This window comes from Saccoglossus kowalevskii, chromosome 10, assembly GCF_978046115.1.
Source record: "Saccoglossus kowalevskii chromosome 10, keSacKowa6.1, whole genome shotgun sequence".
Taxonomy (NCBI): Eukaryota; Metazoa; Hemichordata; class Enteropneusta; family Harrimaniidae; genus Saccoglossus; species Saccoglossus kowalevskii.
The window spans coordinates 12,813,920-12,826,281 of record NC_140650.1 but is presented as its reverse complement, the minus strand read 5'-3'; the positions used below and the strand labels follow the sequence as shown (position 1 = coordinate 12,826,281).

The window sequence follows — 12,362 nt, the reverse complement described above, 5'->3', positions numbered from 1 at the left end:
TCGTTTTTGTTTTAGAAAAAAAAAAGAAATTGTATGCTGTGAACCCCTGATTTCTTTCGTTTTTATGCATTTTTAGTTTATGTAATGTGAATTTCAATCTACCAAATTACACATAATTATAGTAATGTGTCAAGATCACCATACAATGTACGATTTTCTGTTGCGACAGTGAATAAGCACAACTAGTCGTGTCACAGCAAATGTTGTGTGCATCATTGTCATATCATATCGGCTTAGATGCACACTGCTTTTCACGCATTCAAAACTACACAAGTATGTAATCCTTGGAATATGATATCCAGTAGAGAAAATTGCCAACAACAATTATTAACATGTAAATATATTGTCAAATGGATGGGTAATTAGATACCGAACTTGAAAAATGTACGTTTATTTGATCCACAAGAGAGGTGTGTTGTTTTAAGATCCACGAACAGACAAGAATGTGAAGAATGGAGTGGCATCAAACGTATGCTTATTCATAACGTGTGACGAATGGCGGTTTTATTAGAATTGATTCACGGGATGTCATGGTTGTAATGCAAACTACTGATTAAATACGTTACCAGAAAACTGAGGGTTTCGACATGAGAGAGCATTCCAGTGAAAAACGTCAGGTTCCCGAAAGATGAACTGACATTTCTACATGGAGTACCGCTGAATCATCTTGTATGGGTTAACGTACGTGTGGCCGATTAAAATTCAGTTAAAGGGCGGTGGTCGTCGCTCTGCGTCCTGTTCGATATGGGACTCATAGCGACGTATACAACGCGTGTAAAATACATTGTTTATTCGCATGAAATTCGAACACACGCTGCGCGACGACCACCGCGCTTTAAAGTACTGTAATGAAACGGTTTTCTTTCTTTCCAGGGGTTCAATCCTCGGGGCGGACATCCTGGCAACCCGCGGCAGTGAAAACAAAGGCGCAAGACTCGCGGAAAACGGTACTTTGGGATGACTGTTGAGACTCCTCTGAACAGTGTAACAAGATTAGCCCTACGTGTGTAACATATATAAATTTGGTTGTTCAGGATTACTTCAAAGTTGAGTTTGTGGTGTTTTTTCGAATTTTCACCGGCTCGACCGGCGTTCCACAGCAGCGTGCACAGAGCCCATAGAAATGCATGTACAGTCGTGCGCGTCGTAGCAACGTGGATAGCCCTGATTTTTTAGGTGTTTACATAGTCAACATATTCACACGAGTCAGACTTGAATATGCACTAAACAAGTGACAATTATGTTTTTTCTAATTAAAATACCTAATGAGCATCTGCCATAATTTTGGATTGTTGGCAAACCTCTGTATCAGAGGAATCGTGGTACTAATGATCACAGCGCCACCACGTGACATAAATAACAATATTCCTCACTAGATACAGAGAGCAGTATTCAAATCAAAGAGAATAACTTATACAAGCATACACATCATATCACATTAATCTGCACACACAACAAAAAACAATAAATTCTCAGACAATCAGTAACCCCCGAAAATGTTACCTAATTTATTAAGGCAGGGGTTAGGATAATTAATTGAAATATTGAAACAATTGATACAGAACCACACCTAATACAAACCAAATAAGACAAATATTGTTAATAATAAAATTTATTGAAAAATATAGTCTTACATACAAACTTGAGTACTGTACTTTCCTGAATAACCCAACACCAGCATTACCATGAAATAGTTACATCTGTAGTTTCTTAAAACTCAAATAGAAAATTTGATAAGGTAAATTTTAAGTAATGCAGAGACTTGAGTAAAAGCATTAGTAACTTAAATCAGTGCAACTACAGAATTATTACTGCAATATGTGAATTGGAATCCTGTGTCATATTGAATTCATAATACCTAAGTAACTAAGACCAGGAACCAGACATTTTACAGAATTTTTTTTTTTATCTGTGTCAGAGGATGCTGAATTTTGTCACATGGCAGCAATAGTTTTTTCACTCACACAACCTAAAATCCATTTCTGTGATGCAGTTTTACATTTTGATTTATTGTCTTGCTAAACACAATTTATCGTGATGATGAGTGAGAATTTTGATATAATTGTGATGACAAGTATTTACAAATCATTGATTAGAAAATGTTGTACGTGATTTTAATGACATGACAACAATAAAAAATTAAAATCAATCACAAATGAATCCAAGTATTTTTGAATACTGTAACTATTGCATTTGGTAAAAAAACACGAATTAATTCATGTGCTATAAGGGCCTTTATTAAATAAAGGTAAAAACATATTTAAGATTGATCAATACAGTCTCAATGAAGGTCTATTGTGAGAATAAAAATCGGGGTCACAGACCAAACTATACCGGTTACCGGTGCTATACCGGTAAATGAGTTACTAATTGAAGCTGATTGCAAAAAAGTAAAACATGATATGTTCAATTAAAAAAATGCTTCCAAAAAAAAAAATATATATAAATGGGGTCACAGATTGATTTTAAGTACCAGAAAGTTTCAACAGTTTTTCTTATGCTAATACACAGAAAGTGGTAAATGTGTCCTCATGTCAAAGATTCTTGCATGGCCACTTCAAAAACACCTATTATTGTGAAATTGTATTGATCAACATAAGAAATTACCATATAAACACAGGCTTAAAGTATTTAGAAAGCATACAAAAATTAAATTTACAGTTGTTCCATCCACATAACTGAAAAAAAAAGATTCGTTTAAAGGGTCATATGCTACGTCGCTGACTATTTAAAATTTCATTGTTTTGCGTTAACAGTTTGCGTGATTTGGTAATTGAATGAAATTGGTGAGAACAAAATATAAGCAGTGATATTTTCACTGACTTGCAAACATTGCCTCTTATAAAATTGAATTACTTTTCAGCTGAGGGTCCTCTGAAATACATGTAGCTTTGCAATTTACTAAAATGCTTGAATCAAATCAGTGAAGCATACCGGTACTTTATTTGCACCTCTTATTACGTCACTACTTATGATATTAATTGAAGGTGATTATGAAATAATGAAATTGTCAGAAAACATCTAAAACATATGTCTAATCATAGTGAAAAAATATTTATCTTGCATAACTCGACTCAGAAAAAAAAAATACTGTCAGCAGAAATTAATAATAAATTATTATGTAATATTAATAAATATAAGAACGACTCAATATTCTGTCTTAAATATGTTAAACTGATACCAAATATTAAATCATATAATAACTCTACAGTAATTGCGTAGAATTCATAAATTTCAAAATTACACATTGAGATATGTTCTAAAATGTTTCTTAATGCTCCTGCTCGTGTGAGAGAAAAGTGTGATCAGATACTAGTACACGTATGTTTGTTGTTGTTCCCCCCCCCCCCTGCCCCTGCATAAGCACAGCTATACATTAGTTATTTTTATTGTTACAAACCACAAATATTTATTCTGAGAATGTAATGAGATTATATTATTGTTTCAGCCTACCTTTTTCACACAGATTTGAGCAATTGCCTGATTTTTGCATTTGCAACACCATCTATCGCATTCAAGGTGACCAATTATCATGATCACATCACATACCACAGCACACTACACTGAAGATCAAATAGACTGGCTCAGTCATGGCAATTTGAATTTCTATTACAAAACTTCAAAGAGAATGATGCAAAAGTAATAAAAGAAGGATGTGATAGTGTAAGTGTAAGAAGTAACAGATAGCAGAAAGGCTGTACTCTTACATGTACATTATGGTGAGGGCGTAGCAGTTTTTTGTACACAGCCTACATGCACAAGTACATGTATGTACAGGAAAAATAAACTATTGAAAACATATATTTCGAAAAAGATAATTTTAAGTTGATCTTGAAATAGGGCAATATCGGATATTTTTGTTAACAACCATACCATAAAAACAGCTCTGGAATAATAGCATCATCTACAGGCGATATTTTAGATGTACAATAAAAAGCACAAGAAATTTAATTGGTTCATTTAATACTGACTTTCCTTTTCTTTCTTGTATTGTGTGAAACTGGGTTACGTACACAAGTATAAATATATATGAATAATAATGTATATAAACCACAGAGCAGTAAAAACTATTGATATGAAAAGACAAAAAAAAAGAGATACATATAAGATCAGACATTATTTGCATATTGAATAGTTCAAGGTGTTTTGAAAAAAATTATATTAAGACTATTAGAGACAAAAAACATGTACAAATACAACATAATAAACATCAAATAATCAAAATTAAAATAACGGCATTTCTATATGTGCATACATTCCCTATCAAACGTTCTGATACTTGGGCATTCAACTGAGATGTTTTGTATCAATTCTGTACAAATAAAAGAACACACTTTGATGTAGGACAAATAGAAACAAATTATTACCGACTGCGAGAAAATAAATTTAGTTTTATTGCACCTATATTTGTTTCCAAATGTTGCCACCACATTGTACATAATTACATAATTACATAATTTGTACATAATTACTTGCAACTGATACATCTCACAACTTGCGAAGGTGACATTTTTGCAACTGCCACTTTTTAGCAACTGCTAAACATGCATGTACATTTCATTTATTCTCAACTCATATGAATACGATGAAAATATAGAATGCCACATGCTAGCCTGATTTGCATGATTTTCAAATAAAGAAGTCATTTGAACCTGTCCGCAACACTTTCAAATTGGCCCATCTAGCATTTTTCGAAGGGGTAAATTTTTTTCGATGTCAGATGTACATAAATGATTACTTGCTGAGTACTGAGCCAAGTGTTTGGTCAGAACGAAAACAATGATATATAACAGCTGAAACACTATAAAGTCTGATACAAATTTTTACAAATTACTGTCAATAACAGTGATACAGCATATGCGTATATATTGATAACACACGTATGACGGTCCATTCTTGTAATGCTGCGTCATTTGAAAAAAAACAAAACATTTACAACGATCCATCCTTCACATGATTATTTTATAGTAAAAATTAAAATTCATTAAAGGCACTTTTTCTTGAAATTTCACTGATATCCACAGAAAAACAAAATGGCAAGGTTACATTCAGAGTATCATGTACAATAAAAAAAACAAAATGTAAGATTACAAATTAGAGAGTAGTTTAATAGACAGATACATTTCCCAATGCATTCTAGAAGCTGGAATGAAATCAACATGTCAATTCCAGTGTAAATTAAATAATTAAACAAGTACTCATTTACAAAGGTAGGTAATGTACCTGTGTGCCTGAGCAAGTGTGAGGAGCCATCACCATAGCGACCAAGGTGGTAATCGTAAAGTGTGCATAGGAATTCCTGTGATGTTGACTGGTATGGAGATAATAGCACCAGGCATACCATTAGCTTCTAATGACTGTTTTATAAGGTATCTGTTAAAATAAAAATAAAAAGGGTTAATATAAAAAGGCTGAATAATTTTTAATGTGTCGAAGTTCAGCATACATGACAAAGGCCACACCAACTTAATTTTATGGATGACATCCGCGCGCGCATTAGTTTTCGCCTGTTCTCAAAAAAAAACAACAAAAACCCACGACGAGTCTTCACAGATTGGTTTTCTGTCCGGAACTTGCCGACTCATATTGTCACAAAGCGGCGGCTTGGCGTAAAACTCGTTTTGGACTACCTCAAAACGTGCCAATTTTGTCGTAAATGATTCCAACATGGCAACCGCGCCACCAAAATACAAGAGCATAAAAGTACAGAGGAAAAACAGAGGGATTGTTGTAGACTGGTATGCAATTGACGTCGGCCAGGGAGATGTGATGTTAACACAGCTATACGAAAGATTGGTAGCGGCAAGCGAGTTTCGCCCAGACAACTTTAAGAACATATTGTCCAGAGTGGCTGTCCCGCGTTTCTTCTGCAACGATGAAAGAAATGGGAGAGGAGTGGAGGTGTATGGTGGCCTAAAAGTTGGTCAGGTGACAAGTCAGTTCGGATGCTTTGTTCACATTGAAGTCGACAAAACTGCAACGAAAGCAGAGGAAGCTCCTCGCCGAAGTCCGCTTTCGAGGTGAAGAAAATGTTCTTCTTATTTTTTTTTTTCATTTTCTGATTCGAATAATTTGCTTGCACTCACAGTGCAATGTTTTGTTAGTTATTGTCATAAAGTAGTGATATGTACATTCCGCCTTGACTTGTACTGAAAATGGTGTTTATGCTGTACCTTGAATGCAGTTTTTCTGACTGAAGGTACTTCATCATGACTACATGTACTAGAGCTTGTCTGAAATGGTTATACCTGTGACAGCAATACAGTACGAGATGTGTACATCAACATGTGCTTCCTACAAATAAAGACTTCTTGTTTTTTTTTTTTGATACACTCTGTTCTTTGATTCAATTTGTAATACCAGCGCCGTAGTCTGTGGTTTTAGCAGGATTTTTTTTTTTGGCAGGATTTTTTTTTTTCGCCCTCTCGCATTAGTTTTGGGGTCTCCAGAGGATGTCATCCATACAATTAAATCAGTGTGGCCTAACATGCACTAAAAAAATTATAATTGTTAATTGACACTGAACACCAAAGGCCACGAATGAGAACGAGAAAGACACTACACTCGTTGTTTTTCCATCAATATGTTCGATTCTCTCTTGTCATCTCATCTACTATTCCTAATATTGGTACCATGGTTACATAGGTCAGAGAAACGGTGATGCGGTGACGAAAGAGAAGAGACTGTTTGAGGAGTAGAAACAAGCCTAGTGACCAACTCACATGTAAAATGAATGTCAGTTCACCGGGCCTACACTGGAAATGAGTTTTAGGTTTTCTGGTGTTGTGTATATGGCCTGTACATTCTAAATGTCATATATAATTATTTGGGACAAAAAAAAAAAAAAAAAAAAAATAATAAAAAAACGCATTGTTCATTTGTCGTATTCAAAGCATTTTTTTCAGTCTTACCCATCTTTGCCGAGGAGGAATAACGCTGGTATATTCGCACCCCGCTGTGTTTCATCATTTATCATATCTATATACTGCCAGTCATTGGTAAAAACATTATCATGAATAATTACTGCTAACGCTCCAAACGTCTCAGCCATTATTGTTTTTGAGAGAAAAGAACAGCCACTGAAACATATGAAGAAAAGAAAGAAGAAATAGACAAATGAAAAAAAAAAATATTTTAATGAATTTGTCTCTGGCATCATCAATATTATGATCATAATCACCATTCATTTGGCAAAGTAACAAATCAGCCTCACAAACATGTGTTATTATTTAAATATCTTAATCCTAGTTGTGATAAATAATTGAAAAAATTAGAAAACTAGCTTTAATTTACATTTTTGTACATCAAAATACATTCTGAATATTAATAATGGCGGGTTCACATACAATGTACATGTAATTGATGTGGTAGTCACCTTGTACAGTAGCAAGGTCATCATACTATGCTTATTGTTTCCTTATTCAGCAAGATAAGGATGAACTGATAAAAAAGAAAAGATTCCTGGGAATCTACGTGTAAGTGTGATGGTCTTCAGAGTATACAAATATATTGCCTCACAGAGCCCAGAATTCAGCCATTCCAATCCATGGTAACTCATTTTAGACTGAAAAGTTAAGAGGTTTTAACATCCTCTTATCATATTCATGAATCACTCAGCATCAGAGTGCAGCTTTAAAATTAACAAGCAGCCTGTCGGCTGAGATAGCTCCGCTGTTAGCAGTGCACATGGCAATTAAAGAACAGAAGATATCATTAGAAAATGAACAAATCTGAGAGAGGTCCACATGTAGTACCTATATGTACAATATATCAAAGCAATTGGACTTGAGGTTTTTAACAAGAAGTTGAAAATATCACTTTTTACCAAAAATGACAAAAATATTCACCAAAATTAGAAAATTAAAGATATCATTACAAAATGAACAAATCTGAGAGAGAGGTCCACATGAAGTACCTATATATGTAATATCAAAACAATTGGACTTGCAGTTTTTAACAAGAAGTTGAAAATATCACTTTTTACCAAAAATTACAAAAATATTCACCAAAATTAGAGAATTGAAGATATCATTGTGAAATGAACAAATCTGAGAGAGGTCCACATGTAGTACCTATATATGTAATATCAAAGCAATTGGACTTGCGGTTTTTAACAAGAAGTTGAAAATATCACTTTTTACCAAAAATTACAAAAATATTCACCAAAATTAGAAAATTGAAGATATCATTGTGAAATGAACAAATCTGAGAGAGGTCCACATGTAGTACCTATATATGTAATATCAAAGCAATTGGACTTGTGGTTTTTAACAAGAAGTTGAAAATATCACTTTTTACCAAAAATTACAAAAATATTCACCAAAATTAGAGAATTGAAGATATCATTGTGAAATGAACAAATCTGAGAGAGGTCCACATGTAGTACCTATATATGTAATATCAAAGCAATTGGACTTGCGGTTTTCAACAAGAAGTCGAAAATATCACTTTTTACCAAAAATGACAAAAATATTCACCAAAATTAGAGAATTAAAGATATCATTACAAAATGAACAAATCTGAGAGAGGTCCACATGTAGTACCTATATATGTAATATCAAAGCAATTGGACTTGCGGTTTTTAACAAGAAGTCGAAAATATCACTTTTTACCAAAAATTACAAAAACATTCACTAAAACTAGAGAATTAAAGATATCATTACAAAATGAACAAATCTGAGAGAGGTCCACATGTAGTACCTATATATGTAATATCAAAGCAATTGGACTTGCGGTTTTTAACAAGAAGTCAAAAATATCACTTTTTACCAAAAATGACAAAAATATTCACCAAAATTAGAGAATTGAAGATATCATCATGAAATGAACAAATCTGAGAGAGGTCTACCCAAGGTACATATACACCAAGTATCAAAGCATTCAGGCTTGTAGTTTTCAAGAAGAAGTCGAAGAAGTAAAACATTGACACGGAAGACAACGGACAATCACTCATATGATAAGCTCCGCTCGACAAAGTCGACAGCGGAGCTAAAAAGTCAAAGTACTTATTGCTATTCAGCTACTGAAATATCATTTCCTATATCAAAACCACACAACAACACTGTCAAATTATTGCACTGTCTGTGGCAGCAAAATTGTTAAAATGACTAAAAGCAATTATGACTAAAAATGACTAAAAGCAATTATGAAATTATGACAAGATTATAATATAGACATACCCTCTTTCTATGAGAGCAACTGCTCCTCTGATTTCCTCGCCATTGTATAGTTGTGAGCAGCAATGCGCAGGATTCGTGGGAATTAAGTTTATCTGGTCGTACATGTGTGTCTAGTAACAAGAAGAAACAAATCAAATCTATCTATTTATGGAGTAAAACAAATCATGAAAAACTACCTAAATAAAAATCTCTTTCTACTGTATACTTGTATTTTGCATATATAGTGTTCTTATAAAATGGATGATTGCACATACAGTTATTTATCGTTATTACACCATGCATTTATCACATTCGCACTGATCATTGATCAAGTTCGCATCACAGATTTTGATTCGGACTACAGTTGTTAAAATGTGTGCAAGATTGACAAAAAGACAATAAATGGCCATTGCGAATGCAATCAATATGAGATGCAAAAGCAATAATATGTGACCGCAATATATAAATGAATGAAGCGAATTGCAAACAATGATAGGTTGCATGGAAGCCGTATATATGGTAATAAGGATTAATAAGAGCGTGTAAGAGTGAGAGATGAGATTACACTTGAATTGAAGAAGTAAAGAATTGAGCAGCCATTGTCTAAATAATTTGAAATACTTACAAATACTCCGCCAACACTTTTAGCTGGTCTCATTTTAAAAGTGTAGTTAATATCCGATGGATATAAAACTCTAAAGTATAAATTTTCATTTGCACTATAACCTGCGAGAAATAAACAGATAATAAAAAAAAGAAAAAAAGAAGCAGTTGTGGAAAATCAGTGACATTTTTTCTTAGTTTACAATATTTTGTATATGATCAGATGATTGTATGGATAACTGGTACATTATAGAATGGTTAGTCCAGATTTACGAGTTTTTGGGTAGTGCGGTAATGTGTGCAGAACATGACGAATGTAAAATCTGTATTAGAAGCTGCAGATTCTATTTGGATAGATTATAAAATGAAATGCCCTTTATACTTGTCATTTTATAACCGGCTTCTAACATGGCTATGCGCCCTCCAATAATAAAATGTTGTATTAGATTAACCAACCATGTGTGTTCTTTTGATGATTTCATGTCAATCAAGATCAGCTGACAAAGCCATGTTTTAACGAACTTCTCCCAATTTATACAGAGAATATAAATCATGAATCTGGCGATCTGATTGGTGGAAGGCGCATAGCCATGTTAGAAATAATAATACAATGCATCTACACATATGAGAAATGGTGAAATTTTGGTTCTCCAATACCATTTTATATTCACTGTAAGATGCCTTTGCTATGCCATCAAACATCACGTGGGGTTTGACAAATTGCTAAAGTATTTGGGGTATTTCCGTACTTAATAATCAATTTTGATGAAGTAAGAGTAATATTCCATTTTTCAAAAATCAACATTTCAATATTGAGCTACATGTACAAGAAAAGGATTGCATCGTAATTTACAATCTAATTATTTATTTGTCTACTTCTTTGACTTACGACACAACTTTCCCCTTCATGGACTGTGGCACGATGTATCATATTTTAAAACAACGTTTTTAAAAAGCGTTATGAGGTCAAAATTTAGGTCACGCTATAGTAGACGAACTGGGAATTTGAAATCAAACCTTTTATAGTATCTCTGAATACCGCGAACATCATTTCTGTGGCCTTATTTCGGGTTTTTCGAAAATAACACCTCTCTATTTGCACAGTGATCATGTGATTACACGGTAACATTTTTTTGTTGAAATATTTTTTTCATATTATTTGAAAAATAAGCTTTCTAAAAATATATAACTTGTTGGGATTCAAAAAATATGTTACTGCAGAAATGTGCTATGCAATTGCAATAGCAAAAACCTCTACCACATCCTTAATACAGGTTTAGTTTACATCAGGTTCAGTCATGGTTAAGGATTTTCATGTACATAGCTTTCACATACCTACATGTATATATTTAGGGAAAACATAAAACATTCATTAAAATTTAGTTGGCTAACGTGGCAATAAAACTAATGCAATGTAGCAATACCAATTGTCATTTGATAATTTAATAATATATCACATAATCAAAAAAAAAACAAAAAAAACAAAAACATTTTGTTATTTAAACATTTAAAAAAAAAAAATTTGATACCAGCTGCTTGAAACACAGAAGAAGCCCAGAGTTATGGCACAGTTACAAGGATTCAATATTGTTTCCATAATTATTCTGTAAAGTGAGAGGCCTCAGGGCAATACATGTAGTAAAGCCAACATTTTCCAACAAGCTTTTACAGTAATTAGACTGGTAAACCATGCAGGCCATATGGTTATAGGTATTTTGAATTGAATGTAATTTTTTTAATGAGCCATATGGACCTACGTATATGAACTGAATATTTGAGAGTTGGGTTGTTTGACTGATTTATTTTACAAATTCAGATAATACTATTATTCATACTATACTTCATGTAGATGATTCGATTATTAAATAATTAATAAATATATATTGATAATTCGTGATTTTACACTATATCCATGCAGTCACTTGAAGGCTGAACATTCGATCAATACTAATTATTATACCCCTCCCTCCGATTTTTCATTCCTACACACCGATGTTAAATCGGGAAAAATAATGCAACTAGTACTTATCGAAATATTCAGTGACAACATGACAACATGAAGCAATGCATTTGTCATTTTGTCAAGTTTTAAGGATGTCCACATAGGTCACGTACATTTTGTGACAGTCCCTCAACAACAAGAACGTAGACAACATGTACACTGATACACACTGCTCAATAACACTGCGTCAACATATCAATAGCCCAAGCATGTGCGTGCGTAGGCATTGTCGGAAACAAGCCAAAAAAAAACGCGTTTCATCAAAGACACCAGTATGAATGTGCGGTCGCACGTTTGTGTTGTTGATACACGTCATCGCTAATCCGACAGTCTTGTGTCCCATAAAACTGAGTTTGACTTGCCAGATATATGTATATGCAGTTTCAATGCTTAAATAAAACACTTCACACTAGGTTCGAATGCGTAAACTATTACCTGATATTAGCGCTAGAGGAACAGTCAGAATATACAAGATAAACAAGCGCAAAAGTTCGTCCGCAACAGTTCCAGGCGTCGCCATTTTGAGAAACTTTGAGTTCAACTTTGACCTCTGGGAAATTCCATTTTTTTCCTTCGCCGAGGAAGCATAACACGTACAT

At 33.5% G+C, this 12,362-nt stretch overlaps 1 protein-coding gene across 1 annotated transcript; it reads right to left on the bottom strand.

The window, feature by feature from the left end:
• Positions 1-1,596: 1,596 nt before the first annotated feature.
• LOC144342867 (protease-associated domain-containing protein 1-like) lies at positions 1,597-12,283 on the bottom strand. Its single transcript, XM_085504262.1, has 5 exons — positions 12,199-12,283; positions 9,784-9,884; positions 9,180-9,289; positions 6,912-7,079; positions 1,597-5,373 (listed from the first exon to the last, which is right to left on the bottom strand). The coding sequence occupies exons 1-5, from the start codon at positions 12,281-12,283 to the stop codon at positions 5,253-5,255; spliced, it is 585 nt and encodes a 194-aa protein (XP_085360388.1). The 3' UTR covers positions 1,597-5,252.
• Between the last annotated feature and the right edge of the window lie 79 nt (positions 12,284-12,362).

Coding starts and splice junctions, on each gene's coding strand:
- LOC144342867 (XM_085504262.1), bottom strand. CDS start 12,283: ATGGCGACGCCTGGAACTGTTGCGGACGAACTTTTGCGCTTGTTTATC. Junction 9,290..9,783: donor AAAGTGTTGGCGGAGTATTT/GTAAGTATTTCA, acceptor TCTTGTTACTAG/ACACACATGTACGACCAGAT. Junction 5,374..6,911: donor TTCCTCCTCGGCAAAGATGG/GTAAGACTGAAA, acceptor TTATTTTAACAG/ATACCTTATAAAACAGTCAT.